General features: G+C 46.5%; 1 protein-coding gene across 2 annotated transcripts in view; it reads right to left on the minus strand.

Moving 5' to 3' along the window:
* Positions 1-237: 237 nt before the first annotated feature.
* The window catches only part of LOC146207326 (uncharacterized), a 49,558-nt gene continuing 30,213 nt past the window's right edge, over positions 238-19,582 (minus strand). The window contains exons 2-3 of one of the 2 annotated variants that reach the window (XM_084587096.1): positions 3,773-5,055; positions 238-1,799 (exon numbers count right to left, since the gene is read on the minus strand). In XM_084587096.1, the coding sequence (XP_084443222.1) occupies positions 1,427-1,799; positions 3,773-5,049 (1,650 nt within the window). In that variant the 5' untranslated portion in view covers positions 5,050-5,055 and the 3' untranslated portion in view covers positions 238-1,426. The remainder of the gene's footprint in view (positions 1,800-3,772; positions 5,056-19,582) is intronic. The other variant, XR_014703323.1, reaches the window with a different exon arrangement.

The raw sequence follows: 19,582 nt of genomic DNA on the forward strand, positions 1-19,582 counted from the left end.
GGTAATCAAATGTCCGGTATTCTAGACAAAGCAGTAGGTACATTTCAGGTGACTAACAAAGATAATGGTTCAAAAGTATATTGCCCAAAAGAGCGCAGTCACACATGGTGTCTTCATCTACACGAGGTGTGGCGAAATGCACATTCTACAGTTCCTATAACCTGCAGAAGCCGAAAGCGGAGCCAGGTGAAAACATACAGGAATCTGAAAATTTAAAACCAGTAGGCAGCCCGTGGCAGAGGGTATCGAATAGTGCACATTCTACTTACGAGCTCAGGCATCTTGGCCGCCGCTGAGCCGCGGCTCGGCGTCAAACTAAATTCGCACATGAGAGGTATGCATTGCTGTAACCTTTAGAGGTGAAATTGATGAGTACGCTTTATCAATTCTCAAAAGTTAAAATGCTTTAAAACATTACAATAAAAAGTACCTGAATGAGTTTGACATTGGAAATGAATCTGCAGATTTAGGACCTCCGAACCAAATATGAGGATAGGCTGCAATTATGTAAGCAAGAAAAAAAAAGCACTTGGATATAAACAGCAAGGTCTTCAAGATTATTCCCAACAAAAAATGGTTCGCAGTGAATTTCGGAACGCTGTTCTTCAAATGCTTTCCTGGAAACAAGAGTCCTCAAAACAAAGCACAGCAAGAACAAAGAGTGACGACTATTAGGCGCTTGGGTCTTATTCACGCAAAGCTGCTCTGTTAAGGCTGCACATGATATCAATGGTAGGCGCACCGTCAATCCCTGCAAAAGCGTGTTCAACACGAAACTACAGAAGTCATTATCAAAAAATTCATTGATGATTTCCTGACACCCCATTATCGAACAAATAGACGAAAATCGCGTCGAACATTGATGCGACACCTCACCATATCTGACAGGGAAACATCCACAAGAGTTTACATTTCAAAGGGAATTTGATGACCTGATGCTGGAAACGAAATATTTTTAAGTTCATCGCAATATAGTTGTGCAAGATATTACCCTGTAGTATGACCATGAACAATAGGCATCAGAAACAAATATTACACTTCAGTACTTTGAACACAAAGTTCATTACGCGAGAAAGTGGCCTTGCCACGAGTAGTGCTCATATATGGCGCTATGAAAAGAGGTACGAAAGCGGCTTGGATAATGTCGCGCGCTCGTTTGAGGATGCAGCCACGTAGGATGGCAGTTCATCGGCGTGTACCCGTGAGTAACGTTACAGAGCATAGCAAAACATTTTTTTTTATTCCTCAGGTAATTCTACTGGGGTTTGCAAGAGAAAAATATACGTGAGGGGATAAACAGTCGGCAGTGTGGCATTATATTCGTCTACGAAATAACATGATTTGCTTAGAACTCTCCCTGAATAGCAGAGATTCATACACGTTGTTAATGTGTGCGAAAATAAAGCGTTCCAGGATTGGTAGCACATCAAGGGGCCGTTGCTTCCTCTGTAACATTTACACAGCCCAAGTGATTAGGGAAGCTTTTCTTGGCACGACACCCAAAGGTGGAAATGAAATCTGGCACCAGCTTCAAAGGCGCATTCACGAGAACACGGGCATGTTCATCAGCATCGCACCGGAAATAGGCGTAGCGCAGGTAGAAGAACTCTGCGTTGGACATCCGGTTAAAGCTCCAAGCTGTCTTAGGTTCGCGCCAGTCCGCTGCCGTTGGGCTCGTGGATGACAAAAACGGCAATGCGTCCATTGCCTCCAGAGCGAGGTGCAGGCCCATTGCGAGCATGGTGATATCAGGTGTCTTTAAATTATTCCGCTCGGGCTGAGCGTGCGTATCACAGGATCTGAAAAGGACGACCGAACAACGATGTGGAGCCGGTGTCAGTATACACATTGCCTTGTTGAAAAAAACACCAGATAACCAACAAACTGTAAATAGCTCAAGGTGCCGTTTTATATCGCTTTTCCTGGATATGATGGAAAAAAAGCCAACAGTCGACGAGGCCAAGGAAAGCATTGGAGATTGTACTTTGTTTTTTCTTTTTTAATTTTTACTCCCGTATTCACCTAAATTATAATGTAATTAGATTACATTACTAATTTTAGTGAATACCAGAGTAAATACACAAAACAATAAATAAAATACAATTCCCAATGGTTTCCATGGCCTCGCTGTCCGTTGGCTTTTTTCCGTCATGTGTTATAATGCGAACTTTCATTTTCCTTTCATTTATTTTCCTGGATATGTGTTGCCGCTTTATGAGAAAACAAACGAACACCGACAGCCCCGACAGAGACTGCCAGAGTATGTATCGCTTTCCGTTTATTAACTGGAAAAGAAGATATCCTTTTAGTAAAACTGAAAATTTTGATAGAAAGTTAGGAATGTTGCCTTCACACAACATAACCGCCAAAAATTACGCTCTGAACTGTAATCGTTGCTGTTTTACATTTTACAGGATGTGGTGACAAGAGACTTAAACCTGTCGGTGAAAGAGCAACAGCACTTCTTCCCTAACCTATAAGGATCATACTGTTCTGCCTATAGATGCTGTACACTCTGTCGCCTGCACTTTGAAACATTTCATCGATTATAACGGCCCACCGACAATGCAGACCGAATTGCAAATTAGTGCTGAAGTGAATAGCACTGTCAGTGTATCTGGAGCGCAGCAGGTGTGTTTGCAAGCTACGAAAAAGTGGAAAAAGTCATTTTTCAAGCCAGTAGACCTGAGAAGACTCTAGCTCATAACTTAAGCAACGGTGTATAGAAGATCTGGCAGACAGTTTTAGCAGTTCCTTTATATTCGTTCTTACTTGAAACCAACGTTATTTTCTGCGGACTAATTTTTCATTTTTTTTTTCAGGAGATGAAAGCGAAATGAGGGTACTGTGTGTCACACTCTAAGGATCTGTAACATTTTATGAGGAGATTATGATAGACGTCGTCTAGCCTTGACTTCTGTTTCTCATAAAAAGTGCACAAACGGTCCTATTTAAAGATATGCAGGCTGTAATACACGCTATAAGAAATAGTAGTAGTAAGCTCATCGTCCTAGTAAATGTACATCTTGTTCATGTCTATAAAATCATCAGCTTATCCCAAATACATTTCAGTAGAGACCGGTATCTTCACTCTTATCTATTGGAAGCTTTATTTCAATTTCTCGAAAAACACGGGAAAAATATCGCACCTAGTTCACAAAAATCTATCATGTAGAACAAGTGCGACCACTAAGTCTAGGACCACGAATGCGTTCTTGAGTCGATATATATTTACGAAAAAGTGCCTCCTCGTAAAAACAAACGAATGTCGGCTGGGAGGTCAGGGGACTGCCTAACTGTCTAAGACTAAACGGCTGACTCTCTAAAAGGCTTTGTTCTGCGGGTAGCAATGCAAAAATTGCAGTCTATCAGACAATGAGTGAATACGGTGAGTCTTATTCAAGGCTTCAAGTAGAGAAAGTGATTAGATAAGTTATTTCTGAGGCCTTCAAATAACTAGTGTCGCAAAACCTACACAGCTTTCAATGACCAAAACTGACTTTGAAAGCAGGGAAATGGGACAGTTTTCGGGCACCCACAGTGAACGGTAGCTTGGCCTACTACACAAGACTTAAGAGCTACGTTCTCAGTTCGAAATTCACATGAGTTAGCACTTTCATTATCGAAAGAGGCATGCATTATACTCCGCTAAGCTAGAGGCAGCTTGGATGTGGGCATTTCAGAAGCCAAAGTAGTAGTTATCAAAATTCTTCATTATTGAAAACCTACACGATGCTTCACGAAGGAACTGCTCATCAAGCATAACTTTCACCTGTGCTTTAATATGGCTTGCTTCGTCTGCGGAGACCAGGTCATGTCGTAGGTTACTTTCGTCCACATGGTGGCGGCCATAAGGGTGCCTATCACGGGGAAGTCGGCAAGCACCGGGTCGGTGGTGTTGGAGCTTAACAAGCTGAACATAATAGTCGGCACGTAAAGGGCAGCCTTGTTCACAAACCGTATTTCATTGTCTTCTTTCCTTAGGAGATCTTCGCGGACGTCCAAAATTCCGCGCCGAGACATTGCTCTTCTGATGTCAAACTGGAAACTCAACACTCGAAAGTAGTTACGGACGAAGCCTTCAGTGGAGAGGATAGGCACGGGGAGGTCCCAAAGAACGAGATCTGTAGGCAACAAGAGGGACATGTTTCTGACAATAGCCTCGAATTTCTCCTTGTCGTTTCTGGCTGCCACCATTTTACGAAGTGGCGCATAGGCAACGAGCGCATGCTTTGTTGCTTCAAAAATATTTCTCATGCGCATTGGTTCGTTTTCACTTATTAGGGCCGTGATAATCGTTCGGCGCCACAGTTCTCCGAATTTGTATCCGTGATACTGGCAAACTATCATGCTTTTCTTTGAGGATGAATTCAGCACATCGTATATCTGTATGTTAGAAATTGCTTCCATCGCAACCGCTAACATCATGTGACACAAAGACAGCGGTTGGTTCGAGGTGTTCCACAATATTCCAATTTCCTTTAGAGTGATCTCTCTTTGGCGTATATAAATGGGCGTTCCTTCCTCTAGGTATATGGCGAAATCTTGGAGGATGACTTTGAGATGGCGACTATCCAAGCCGTTAAATGCATCCTGAAGCTCTTGTACAGTCCCCTTATCGAATGCTCCTCTCATGTCTGGGCCAGGAAGATGCCGTTCCCATTCTGCTATCTGTTTAAGCGTGTAGTTTGTGTCGAAATGAGCATTAAGAACCGCGAGAGCAGCGTTTGAGCATTTGTCTCTGCATAAACTGTTGGGCGCTGCACTTAAGTGGTGCCTTGCGAATTCTATTCCTTTCCCAGTGTCGTATGCAACATTAACAAAGAAGAAAAGGTGGTAGCGGTACTGCACATTAAGGGCGAAGCGAAACAGGTCAGCGGAGCTAATGGGATATTTGGCGTTTCCGATTTCAAGAATGGCAGTGGTGATGTCTTGGTATCGCAGTTCTTCTTGCCACAGCTCCCTCAGGCATGATGTGTAGAAGCGGTAAAGAGCGGCAGCGGACGGTGACCTGAATAAATCCACGCCTGTCATGATTCTCCTCTTCATGTCCTCCTGCGACGAAAAAGAACACCAGCAGAAAGACAGCTCTTGCATCAGTGCTCCTCGATACAATCAGATAATATTTATGCGCGCGGGCGTCTAACATCACTAAGCTCCTGGTGTGCATTATTCAATTTTTTCTTGTGAAATTTGCCCATTACTATCTTCGGTGCGCATGCGGTGTCGTTTGAACGCTGGGATATTCATGGTCACGTCAAGATGGATAAGCTGGATAATTCGGCTCTAGACATAGGCAAAACGGCTAGTGAGTATAGCACGATCAGGGAGAGTCGTGATGCATCGTGAGAACAACAGCGGTCAAAGTAAGACGCCACCTTTTGCGAGATCTGGATCTGAAGAAAGGTTCGGCCCACCTCACTGAACGAGGGGGCAAATAATGCTCTCAAAAGTCCAAAATAGCCACCGCTCCCTTTTACTAGACTACAGCTCACACTATATATATATATATATATATATATATATATATATATATATATATATATATATATATATATATATATATATATATATATATATATATATATATATATATATATATATATATATATATATATTCACTGATACCTTTGAGCGGTTGCACCAGCACACGAGCATGATCAGGGAGAGTCGTGATGCATCGTGAGAACAACAGCGGTCAAAGTAAGACGCCACCTTTTGCGAGATCTGGATCTGAAGAAAGGTTCGGCACACCTCACTGAACGAGAGGGCAAATAATGCTCTCAAAAATCCAAAATAGCCACCGCTCACTTTTACTAGACTACAGCTCACACTTTCTTTAATAAGAGCAATTGAAAAGGCAGCCGAAGGCGAGGAGGGTATAGTACTCTAGAGAGAGAGTGGTTGTGACTCTTACAAGGAAGGGCCGGAGAGCAGTTTTCTTGTCGCACCGCTAAACGAAGCGTTGAAGTCGCATCTATCCACCCGGCTGCGCCGGAACGGTTCGGGAAGTCGAACGGGCGCGGTCAGTGATCGAGAGAGAGACAGAGCCGGCTTTCTCTCTCTCTCTAGTAGAACCACTGCTCGCTCCTGAGCGACCCAGATTTAAGTGAGCCGGTAAGCCGTTCAAACGAGCCAGCTCACTTCAGTGAGCTGAGCCGTTCTGAGCCGCTCACTAAAGTTAGCCGTTTTGCCTATGTCTAGAGCCGAATTATCCAGCTTATCCATCTTGACGTGACCATGAATATCCCAGCGTTCAAACGACACCGCATGCGCACCGAAGATAGTAATGGGCAAATTTCACAAGAAAAAATTGAATAATGCACACCAGGAGCTTAGTGATGTTAGACGCCCGCGCGCATAAATATTATCTGATTGTATCGAGGAATAACCGTGTTTATATATATATATATATATATAAACACGGTTATTCAGTAATGCATTTATGTTTCTTCAAACTGCGTTATGCATGAGTAAAATAGGGGGCAGGGGGCGTAAAATATTTGCGAGAGGGGCGCTGGGGTCCCTCTTATGGGAGTATACTATTAACAGGTCATTACGCATGTTCGGGCGTGCCGTGTGCATGTCGCATTTTCTGGCATGTACATGACTACTGAATTCAAGTTAAAAAGAAGCCCTGTCATCAACGAATGTAGAAAGATAATTGTATCCCCATTCTATTTCCCTTTGTGGTGACAACAAGATCCCAGTAAACAGCAATATCCGTTTTTATAGACGCGATTTTTCTCTTTAAATCCACTATACTGTTACGGGGAAGTATTTGTCGAGACTTGTGCTGCGATGGGCGGACCTCAGCACATAAACTACAAGGACTGTCGAGCATCCACACAGCCTGCATCATCCTCTTCTACTAGAACAGCCCTTCATCGTTCTCGCGTTCCTTGGTCATCGTCGTCTGTGAGACACCACTTCGTCAGTCACGCGTTCCCCGTTAACACTATCCCCCTCGACAAAAGGCCGAGTCCCAGTGCGTGTTAGGCGTGCAATGTGGAGCGGGAGTAATTTGGCTTAAGGCGGGTCATATGCCCTATTTCGGAAGTGGGTGTAGAGAGAGGTGACTTTGGGCGGAGCAGTGTATTGTCATATGTTTCGTCAGTCACTGAGCGCAAAACACGGTAAGGACCTCTGTAGGGCGGCAGAAGTTTTTCGCACAATCCCACATGGCGGGACGAGAGCGAGAGAAATACCAGAAATCCAGTAGGATACTGAACATCACGGGGATGAGCGTTGCACCGGCGTTTTTTGAGCTCTTTTGGAGGCAGAGAGCTTATGACGAGCAATCTGTCGGGCGCCACAGCTCCGACGATGGTATCGCGGTCGTAAGTACAGACGGGGCCAGTAGTGGGAAGCAAACTGTCGAAGGGCAGCAAGGGGTCTCTTCCAAAGAGAAGATAGATATAGTGGATAGTACCCAGAGGTATCATGGCGCAACGAGCTGTATGTGAAGATGACAAATGGCAGGCTAGTGTCGCAGTCGCGGTGACCGTCGGATACATAAATGCGAGCATGTCGGTGAGTGTGCGGTTAAGACGTATCATAAGGCCATCCGTCTGAGGGTGATAGGCCGTTGTGAATTTGTGACGAACGAAGCACGAACGAAGTATTTCGTCAACAGCTCGGGAAAGGAAGCAGCAGCCACGGTCGAAGTAGTTGACGCGGAGCGCCATGGGGGAGTATGACGCTGTGCAGAAGGAAGTCAGCAACGTCAGTAGCACAGCTGGTTGGAATGGCGCGAGTGATCACGTACCGCGTGGTATAACCGGTGACCACAGCGATCAATATGTTTCCTGAGGAGGACTCTGCGAAGGGCCCGAGGAGGACAAGGCTAACTCGAGAAAACGACTCATTCGTAATAGCAATCGGCTGCAGGTGTCCAAGAGACAGAACAAGGGGTTTCTTCCGGTGTTGACAGAGGTCGTAAGCTACATAATATCGGAAGGAGCGATAGAGGCCAGGTCAGAAGAAACGTCGACGCACGCAGTTGCATGTGTGTGAGAGGCCAAAATGACTAGCTGCACGTCTTGCATTTGTTCGAAACCAGCAGAGCGCAGGTGTTGGGGAACGACCAGCAAGCGCAGAGCGCGATCAGGTCGCAAGTTGCCGCGGTACAGCGTGTTCCCACGCAGCAAGAGCATGGCGAGGTATGAGTCGCGGCTGTCGGTGCGGAGGCGGTCGATGAGAGAGCTGAGGGTTGGGACCAAGCACTGTTCGTCGGCGATGTAGGAGAAGTTCGATATAGAGAGGACACAGGGGCCCGACTCATGGTGTGTCGGAGAAGGGGGATCGACGGAATAATTTGGTAGGCTGTCTGCATCCTGGTGGAGCCGACTGCATTTGTGTACAAAGGAAATTGTATACCCCTGCTAGCGTAGTGCCCAGCGGCCGAGACGGACAACAGGGTCCTTGAGGGAAGACAGCCAACAGAAGGCATGGCAGTCGGTAGTAACAGTAAAGGGTCGGCCAAACAAGTAGGGTTGAAAATTCGCAATGGTCCAGAGAGAATCAGGCCCTCCCGTACCATAGTAGAATAGTTCTGCTCCGCTGAAGAAAGCAGGCGGCTGGCGTACGCAATCAAGCAGTGTTGGCCGCATTGTCACTGTGCAACGATGACACCAATACCGTGGCCACTGGTGTCGGTGCGAAGTTACGTCGGGGCAGACGGTTTGAAATGGGCCAACACAGGAGGATTGGTGAGAACAGCGATGAGGCTCGAGAATGCGTTAGCCTGCTCTAATCCCCAAGAGAAAGGAACGCCTTTCTTTAGCAGATTGGTGAGAGGGCGAGCGATGGTTTCGAAGTTCGGGACGAACCGGCGAAAATAAGAATACTGTCCTATAAAACTGCGCACATTACGGGTTTAACGGGGAGATAGAAAATAATGGGCAGCGCGAACTTTATCGGGATCGGGTTGCACGCCGGTGGCATTCCCCAAATTGCCAAGCAATTTAAGTTCGCGGCGACCAAACCTGCACTTCTTTGAGTTAAGTTGAAGTCCGGCAAGGCGGAAAAGTGCCTAGTTGGATGAAAGGCGACGGAGATGGCTCTCAAACGAGGACGAGAAAAGAATCATATCATCCAAATAGCATAAACAAGTCGTCCACTTGAAACCGAGGAGTAAGGGGTTCATCATCCGCTCAAACGGGGCAGAGGTGTTACAAAGTTCAAAAGGCACGAACCTAAATTGCTAAAGTCCATCGAGTGCGACGAAAGCTGTCTTGGTCTTGTTCGTCAAGAGAGATTTGCCACGAGCCGCGTCGATGGAGGCAAAGTAGCGGGTTCTGTGTAAGCAATCCAAGGCATCGTCCATTTGCGGAAGCGGGCAGATACTCTTTTTTCTGATCTTGTTCAGGTGTCGATAGTCGACGAAAAAGCGCCAACTGCCGTCCATCTTTTTCACGAGCACGGCAGGAGATGTCCAGGGACTGTTTGAAGGTTCGATGATATTGTTGGACATTTTTTTTACCTCCCGCTGGATGACTTGGCACTCAGTAAAGGACACACGATGAGGCCTCCGATTACAGCTCTGGGATCGCCGGTGTCGATGCGATGAGTCACAACTGATGTTTGATGTTTGCCGGTGGCAAAGTAAAAAAATGTCGGTGAAGAAAACAAAACGTTGTGAAGGTCCTGGCCGTGCTCGGGGCTGAGGTCGGAGGCACTCATCTCGGAAATAGTGTCTGTAAGGCTGGTTCAGAATGTGTGTGCTTGAAATTCGGTTGAAAGTGGGCCAGTTGTAAGAGCAGATGGTGCAGTCTGTGAGAGGGAACAAGGTAGCAAGTAATATTCCTTCAGGGAGAACTTGGGGCGACAGGCTGAATTTCAGGACAAGAAAATATGTGCTATTTTCGGTAACGTGGACGACGAGGTGTTGAAGAACGGCGTTTCGGTCGAGAACAACCTCGGTGATGGGACAAGCATCATATCGTCGTCAGGCACAGGTGGGAAAAGTGACAGAGGTAGGTAAACAGCAGAGTTGGGGGGGCAAGCGAGTGAACTCCGTACAGCGAAGGCGGAGTGTAGATTGAGGATTCTGAGCAGATAGCGAGGTCCAAACGAAGAAGACTGTTGGAGCAGTCTATAAGGGCAGCGTGGGCCATTAAAACGTCAAGACCGAGGATCACATTGTGAGGGCACTGGTTGATGACGATGAACAAAACAGGGATGTGATGACGGGTAAGGGTGACTCGGGCAGTGCACACAGTAGTGACGGCAGCAGTACTGCCATCGGCAACACGAACTGTGGGCGAAGCGGCGGGGGTCTCCACTTTTTTGAGGCGGTGGAAAAAAGATCAGGTCATGACCGAAACTTGGGTGCCAGTGTCAACGAGGGCAGAGACAGGAACACCATTCACAGAGAGGGAGAGGAGATGACAGGGCGAAGCAGTGGGCAGTAGAGGATTTCCATTCGGTGTATCAATGCATCGTCACCTCCACGGCGCTGCATGAGCTAGTTTCTCATGACGCGGGCGGCGTAGGACGGGGAGGAACTGCGGCGAGGAAAAGGCGAACGGAAACGAATAGGGAGAGCGGCTGGGCACAGAAGGAGGCGGAGTGATCTCTGTGCGGGGCGGCTCATAACTAGACGAGAAACGTTGGTGGCCATAGTCAGAACAGCGATCAATGTAGGGGTAAGTCGAAGGTTGTGAGGACCAGCGGCTGCGGCAGTGGCGAGAAATGTGGACTACACGCAGGCACGTGAAACAAATCGCCCGATTGTCAGGGGTACGCCACTCATCAGGATTGCGGTATCGGTAACGTTGTCTGTAGATGGTTCGGGGCGTAGCCGAAGCGACCATGAGAGGGACAGCGCTCTAACTTTGGTGTTCCACGGTGCGGCTACAAAGGACATCTAAGTTTACAACCTCCTGACGGACGAGGGCTCGAATAAGATATAGTCGCCAGGTTGCTGTCCGAGAAGGGTGGGCTAGATGGAGCAGGGGCGAGTGCTTCCAGTTCACGACGCACAATGTGAGTCACATTTTCAAGGTTTGAAGGCTGCCGTACAGTCGGCAGATCCTCGCAAGAGGAGCTAGCGGCGGTATTTGTGAGCTGGTCGAAGCGGTGGGCAATGCATCGGTGCTTGGCCTGCTCGAAGCGTCGACAAACCTACAGAACGGAGTCAATCGTAGAGCAGTCCCGACATAGTACGAGGTTAAATATATCGTCGGCTATGCCTTTGATGATTTGCCCCACCTTATCATCTTCGGGCATAGCTTTGTCAACTTTACGCCACAGCGCCAGAACGTCTTGGGCATATTTGATGTGAGACTCGATAGATGTCTGAGCGCGAGTGGCAAGGTGCCTCTTGGCGCGAGCTGACAGCCAAAAGGCTTTCCGAACAGGTCACCAAGTTTTTCTTTTCAACATCCCAGGAGGGAATGTCTGCATAGTGTGTTTCAAACCACATGCGTGCGGGGCCGGTCGGTAGAAAATGACATTGGCCTGCATCATCATGGGCTCCCACATGTTATACTAGCTAACACACTCATAAAGCGAGAACTAGTCCTCGACATCCACCTCATCTGTACCGCAGAATGAGCCAGGATCACGGAGGTGGGCCATGACGACACTGGGCGTTGTAGAGGGTGAAGGAGCCGCGCCGGTAGTCATCGTGGTGGTTCCGAGGGGAAAGCCGCTGCGGAGATCCAGCGTGGAGTCGTCTCGAATCCGCGACCTTCACCAAAGATGTTACGGGGAAGTATTTATCGAGACTTGCGCTGCGATGGGCGCAACTAGGCGCATACACTTCATCATCATCATCAGCCTGACTATACCCACTGCTGGGCGAAGGCATCTTCCATATTTCTCCAATTAACCAGGTTCTGTGCAGACGCCTGCGAACTTCTTGACGCCTGTGAACTTCTTAACCTCATCCGCCCACCTACCTTTCTGTATAGACTTCGAGGACCGACAAATACTGGAAGATATCGACAAATACTTCCCAAATACAATATTTACTGGAGGTGCACACATTCCCCAAGAAGTAATTGGTTCATTTCTCATCCTCTCGTTTAAAATTTATCTGAACAACATTGACCATCATACACCACACTGAGTATTATCCCTAATAAATACTTGGTGCCACCAATTTTTGAAAATAGCCCAAAATCTCATGTGCCCAAATCTCAGCCCCTGGCTTCCGCCGTTGTTTCCTTTCAACCTGGCGACAGGTCCCTTCCCCATCCCCTAACTCAAATTTGTTCTACTTTCCTGCTTTCGTCGCCCATGCACACACCAACCGTATTTCATTCATTCACTCATTTTGTGTCTGCTTCAAGCCGCATCACTCGCCTATCATGCTGTGAGGTGGGGTTTTAATTTTCCAAGGCATTAGTTTCCCTTTTAGAACACACGACATGCTGCAGTCGGTGCTGTTCGTACGTGACTAAACCGGATTTTTTTTTTTTTCTGTGGGTTGGCTGGGTAAGGGGCTATGCATTTGAAATTAGTTTTGTAGCTTTTGAAAACTACGCATAGCAAGCATGGAAAGCAAAAGAAAAGACGCACAAAACTGACGGCGACCACCCGAAGGATACACGTAGCATTGCGGCTGCCAGGTCACTAGTGCGGAGCCTCGACACGGCGGCGAAGCAGCAGACCGCGCTCGAACCGACGGCAGCCGACGGCGTGCGGTTGATCGTGCAAACGGCATACTTTTTTCTTTTCTTTATATGCCGGCTTGATCCACCCCTGCTTGCCCACTGGAGTTGCTTTCTCGCACTGCTAAAAGATAGCGCTGAAGTCGCAGCAAGCAGAAGGCCAGACTCTGGGAAACTGTTCCTGACAGCTTACTGAACGACTGCTCTCCAAAAGCACCGCCGCTTACGGTTCCTGACGGCTCACTGAAAGGGCTGCTCTCCAAAAGAGCCGCTGCTCAGTGAGCTGTCGCTCATTCTCGCTCTTTTGAAAGAGCGGATCAAAAGACAGCCGAAGTCGAAGGGACGTTTGCTACTCTTGTGAGGAAGGGCGGGAGGCATGGTCTCCAAGATCACCCCCGTGTGCGCGGAGGTGATCTCAAAGGTCATGCGAGAAGTCAATTGCTTTCTCGCAACGCTAATAGATGGCGCCGAAGTCGCACCGATGAAAAGATCAGACTCCTTTTGGCACGAATTGGATCACTGATTGAGAGAGCTGGCTCACGAAATGAACCGCCCCTCAGTCTTAGTGAGCCGCCGCTCACCCGTTGTTTTGAAAGAGCCACTCAACAGATCCGGCTCGCTCCTGAGCGACCTATCTCTAGCTTGCACATTTCAGGTGCAAGCCTATGTATATAAACTTAAAGCGCTCTAATTATCACGCCACACGACACGTGGCAAATTGTGGACGCAGCCTAATCTAAATTCCATCAAAAATTTCTAAATTCACGAATAAACTTGCTATTTGTCTAGATTTTGTAGTCATGAACGCCTTAGCCATCCTATCCGTACCAATCAGCACAAACTGTGTAATCCTTGCTCAAGAAAACTGCAAAGATGACTTGCTCTATCCTTAAAATATTGAAAACTGAGACCCTCAATGCGGCGTGTGGGCGGTTACTCGTTTCAAATAACTAACAGAGGCTTTCACCAAAGCGAAGACATACTAGCAGAGACGCTTGCCAGCTAAGCAAACCGCGGCTGCGCACGCGCAGTGGCTACATATCTTACCTCACCTTGAGTAGGCAACTGGCGCGCTGTAAACTGGTTTACGGATAAGCTTGCACACCTCTGCTGTCCTGAGGACCTACTGCACACCTTTTGTATAACACGTACCGTGCTGCCGTTAGCGTTACCGGAAGCCGCCTACCTTAAGTGCACATGAGCTGATTGGTCCGGGAACGGAGGGTACACGCTTAGTTTACGGGCACCTGTTGTAATCTGGCTTCCTGAAGGCGAATTGCCGCACTTCGCGACCAGTCAGTGCGTGCGCACTGGCGACAGTCTGGCTCACGGTACTCTAGTAACGCTAACGGTAATACGGTGTACGGTATGAAAACTGTGCATATCTGCAGGCGTAACAAGTAAGTACATCCAGCAATTGGGCCAAGTAAGGCAAAATTACCCTAAAATGCGTCTTTTTTGTGTGCGTTTTGAATCAAGAGGGGTGAGCTAAATGAGACGCTTTGTTTTTTAATGCGATGGCTACTTCTTGCAAAGTCATCCGAATGCCTTATGAGAGTATATTCATGCACCACTGCCTTTGATCACTGTGCACCTGTTTTAATACAGTGTTCTTCGCTCCTTTACTATCGCAATGCTAAGGCAACAAATATATATAAGACAGCCCCAAAAATACTGCCAAAGGTTTAAAAAGGAGTTGACCAGACATTGAAAAATGAAGCCTTTGAGGGTTGGCGAGAGTCTCGTCGCGTAGTCGCCTGCGTGTTGTTTTTTTTTTTTTGTATTTATAAATAATAAGTACTTTTAAATTAACTAAATTTTAATATAATGGCTTCAGGAAGAAAGGGCTCATTTAGAAGTTGTAGACTGCCTTGAAAAAACATCTCGCTGATTCGTTTGCTGAAAGGTACCATCTCCGCTGCCAGGGTGATTCACCCTGGCAGCGGTTAATCACCTGCCAATCACCCCTTTAGGCCTCACGTTTGCATGCGAACGTACACGGCTGATCCCTATATAATAATATATTACCTATAAATACATCATAAATTAGTCTTTCAATTCACCTCAGAGTAGGGAGGCAGGCAGTGAATCAGGTCAAGAGTAAACACTGTTGACATCAACAGGGGGCTAACGAAATACAAAAATAACAAACCAGTAAAAAAAATCTATCCTTTGCACATATACGCAATAAATAGCACAGGTTCGTTTCGAGAACACATGCGAAGGCCATAACATACCCGTCAAACCAGCAAAATCTATAACAGCGCATTTTTTAAATTCATGGTGAGACAACCAACAACCTAAGGAGCATTAAGTTTAGGGCACGAAAAAAAAATCAGGGAAGTAAATAACACTCACGCTACATAAAGAAGCTAAATAGAACGTCTTAAGAACGAGGCTTTAAAAGGAGCCCTTTCGCTCTTTACCGTTACCATCCGCAAAATTACAAGCAGTACATCTTGAATTAAGCAGCAACCCAGAACAGAACTAATTCAACTCTTCGTTGTATACACATCCAAATCCTTTCATACACTTTACACTTGGCTTCTCAACCAGTTTTGTTTCTTGACTGATGACAAACTGATCGAAACAAAATGAAATGCAAGATGTATTCTTTGTTTACGAGTTTGTGGAGACATTTGGTACGAAATACGTTATTACAGAGCGGCGTTCGCGTGTATTTCTATATTTATTAGAAATTTTCTCTGAAAGAAATGTTTAATGATCGAGTACAATATTGCGCTTTAATTTACGAACTGTAAGTATTCAATGTGGCATTATAAGTCCGGACATGTTATCTATATTCTTATCAGTCCTATAATAAATATCTTGTCTTACATTGGGTTTAAGACACTAAGCTTACGCTGTGTATCCCTCACCCGAAACATCGTATGTCTGAGTTGACATAGCAAGTGCTTTTTAGGTTATTCTGAGTAACACAATTCAGAGAGGTTAACTTAACCAGTATAAACTTGCAGAAGCAAATAATGTATTTAGTACCTCGATTTTACCTTATAATAATTTTTTCCAGGATTATTTACTGCCTATTCACACATTCTTCTACTTCCGGTCAATCACGAAATCGCGCATAATATCTCTGGTAAAAATGCCTTCTTGTTTTATTGCTTCAATTTCGCCTAAGAGTGCGATATTATCGCAAGTAAGGCACGGAGGAAGCAGTGATGCAAATGAATCTTGTTGAGAAACGAAGCAATGCGACTCTCCGCGAAATTACTCTTTTTACGCAGAAAATTTAGTATCAGAGCGTTCCAAATTGCCCACATTGTTGCTGGAGGTGAATAAAGCAATTGTAGTAAAGGAAGAATGAAAGAGCATAGTAAAGCCCAAGTTTAGGTTAGTTGACGTAGATTTATGTTGAAGAACAACGCCGACTGGACGGACTGAACATAGACTGCAGTGTATCCTGGTCTAAATTAAACCGTCTCATTTTCGCTGTTAATCATCATGAAAAAACGCCGTCCGGAGCTATTGGGCCTTCTAGAGCCTGGTAAATAATCTTCTAATCATGTAAAATGGCTCACCAAGATGTCTTTGGCGATGCTTGTCTTGACAATACCTTCGGCGATCGCGTTCTTGCAGACGTGCGCGAAGAAGTCCTTGCAAGGCGAAATGGTCCTCTCTATAACGGAGAACAGCCGGGCGGCTTCATTGGGACAGCAGAAGTCTTCCTGGGTGACGTTCTTTCTGCCTGGCCTGGAAGGGAGGCTGAATACTATCCAAATGAGTGTAAGGGTAACCAAAGTCACGCTCAGTATGCCAACGATAATCGGCGCATCGAGCCTTCTGGTTCCTTCTACTCGTCGTGGCGTTGGTGAAGTCGAAAGGGGTCCGGGAGAGGGACGCGATTCTTCAGCGACCGCCGGCGTCGGATGTTCCATGTTCTTCTGCTTCTTCCTTCGCACCGCGTGTTACATAGCTCGTGATACCAGAAATTCGCTGAGGTTATGCGCATGCGCGATGTTATAGTGCGCCACCTTTTTTTCATTTGCAAACGCCATGTAGGATACGACGAGGCTATATTTAGCCTAGAGTAATTCGTGTAGACTGTTACAATCCGGAAACCGGAGCAATCTCTGGCTCTTAATGTTGTCAGTACACCACAAATGCAGTTATTTCTCCCTCTTAGCCGAAAGTCCAACATCTCGTAGTCGTCTTGTTCTTGATGTCTGCATTCCTGGGCAAACCGATAAAAGGTGGCGAGGATCCATCTGAGGGGCTGGTCTTGAACACTTAGGCATTGTGATCGGAGCTGTATTTGTTGGGTCTCTCCTCTCCGCTTGTCTGTAAGCATCTCAAAAGGCGCTCTTGGCTCTAAAATATTATCAAAATTCTACCAAAGAAGTAGAGCACACCTCAATTGTAAATTATCGGTGGGTTAGAAATTACCCCTAGGAGGTGCAAAATAACAGGCAGGTGACTAATCTACCTTAAATTTATGTTTGCTTAAAAGGCAGTTGCATCGAAAAAGCACAAAAGACGCAAATGACAAATAATTTCCGGGTTGTTGATCTTTGAATTAAAAAAAAAAAAAGATGACAAGTAAAGTATCAGTGCTTTGAACCTATGTCGAACGCTTAGGCAGGTTGATGAGGAATCAGTCCAGTGATAGGAGGCCGCCTTCGTTTATTGAGGAATGCCCGGTAGCCATAGCTGGTAAGTCAGCGGAGTGGACCGAAGACGTGGTGCTGCTTGCTGGCGTAGGTGCTTGGGCCGTTCTCAGGTGTACGAGCGTTCGAGCTCACGCTGCCTACTTCAGCCTCTTCGTCTTGTTATGATCGGGCTTCTATCTGCGGCTCCTGCAAAGGTCGACGACCGGAGCCGAGCGGATGCCGCGAGCTCCCGATACCCATTTTACAAATCAAAGTGCTGCACCGCATACCTCCGTGGTGCTGGGAAGAAGCCTCGCCAACAGGCATGATTGAACATGCCTCAGACAAACTGGGCCATCCTTTCCCGCCTCGCGCCGCGGCAAAAGCCTAACGCGGTCGTTATTTCCCCTCTTAGGCTGCCGCGAAAACTTGCCTCCGGAGTAGACAGTTTAATTGCCAACGGTCTTCAGGGCCTATAAAAGAAGGCGCTGCCGCTTGTCGGGACAGACCTTCGCGAGCGTATTCGAGACCAATGCTGCTCGACTGTAGCGGACGTGGCGGAGTTTCCCTTGCCGTCTCTGTGCGAAGACAGTCGCGAGTAGCCAGTAAATGTCGGCACCTGCGCCGATTCAGAATCGTGAACAAAATTGTGACAGCTGGTTGGCAGCGCTGGGATAGTCGGCGTAGTGGGTTTGCTCCAGTTTGGTGAGCGTATCGCCTTCTCTCCTTGAGTTTGCTAGGCTTAACGCCGCCTCTAGGCCATTTTGAATTTTTACCCCACCTGTTCTCCTTTGCCGTGCGTAACCAAGAGAAGACACTGTTGCGTATGCCACCAAGTCTTGATGTAAACGAAGGTCTGAATAGCTTTCTATTTTTAGGTCTTCATTCAAAAAAAAAAAAAGAAAAACAGTGCGAACAAACGGGGAAGAAAGGAAGAAACCATAGTAACAGCACATCGCTTGTTCCTGTGGTTTTTTTTCCTTTCGTCCCCGTTTGTTCTCGCTATTTTTTTTTTTATAATGTATCACCAACTCGCCCGCTTAACTATCCTGTTAGGTCTTTCCCTTGAGCGAACCATTGATTCCTTGTGTCGTGATTCACGAAGCGAATTAATATCGGAGAATGCTTGCCTTTCTTTCGCAGAAAGCTTGTCAATGGCATCAGTGCTAGGAGCAAGATCTATTTTAACAGCCAGTCTTTCACTGAGGAGAGCTCATCATCATTTGGGTTTCAGCCCATGGATTGCTAAGTTTTAGCACCTGGTTTATTAACCCTCTGAATTCGCCTTATCAACAACGTAGTCTTCGGCATCATTTCGCTAACTACTTCGGATGCAGGACCATGGACTCACTTGCCTCTTATTAACAGCGCCCTGCGTCAGTTTCGTTCATCTTGTCCCCGCTGGCTGCCTGACCTTACCCGCCCACGTGAGTCCCTTTCACCCTGTACTACGCTTGTTTCTTCTTGCTATCTATCTTGCAGATAAAGTGTATTTTTCAGGGTACATAACGCTGTACCAGCGACTTTCGGTTCGGCTGTCTCTGGCATTTCTCGGTTGGTGGACCCAGTTCATAGAAGTAACAAACACTGTCAAAAAACGAGATCGCTGTCTGTCACTTATCAAAATCAATCGCGCGTTACTTTCAAAGTAGCTTAAGCAAAAAAAGATGTGGAAGTGCAAAAGTGTTTTAGTAATTACCAGAAAAAAACAACCATTAAATACCAGATTTTGATAACTGCGACGGAGGCCATATGCCGAGAGAACTTGTTTCCCGATAATTACCAAAGCCAGAACTTAGCAGGAAAAGTGGGACGTGTTTATACTGCTTTGCTTTTCGTGCTGATCCAGTCATTTTGATGCCTTGCTCATCGACCACTTCTTTGGTCTTTGCCTTTAAATTTTTACATAACGCACGTACAGGAATGTAAAAACAGAAGTATCGATTTGCAGGCGACAATTTTCTTCCTTTTCTCGATACTGCGCTGTTAACGTTCATATCGAGCGGAAACAGGGATAATTAGTGCACCGTCTGCGTGGCTCAAAATGATCAGAGAAAAGGCGCTATCTCGCTGACTTTGAAACTAGCGGTCGTAAAACATATGAACTACCCTCTCCCTCCCCCTTTATCCTTTCATAAAGTGCAGGTACTGAGTCAAAGGCAAGAGAAACACTTCATCTGGGAAGACCGAGAAGATGCATATAAGGGCTCGAGAAAAAGAGCGCACAAGAAGCCGATATAACTTGGATGAAAAAGACAAAAGAAAGCGTTTTTGAAGACAGAGTTCCGTAAATGATCCTCTCGCAGCGCCCTAAGCGTCTGTTCAAATTGCAGCATTAAGAGAAGGGCTGGG

Source organism: Amblyomma maculatum, chromosome 1 (assembly GCF_055883805.1).
Source record: "Amblyomma maculatum isolate TAMU_Amacu chromosome 1, ASM5588380v1, whole genome shotgun sequence".
NCBI classification, from domain to species: domain Eukaryota; kingdom Metazoa; phylum Arthropoda; class Arachnida; order Ixodida; family Ixodidae; genus Amblyomma; species Amblyomma maculatum.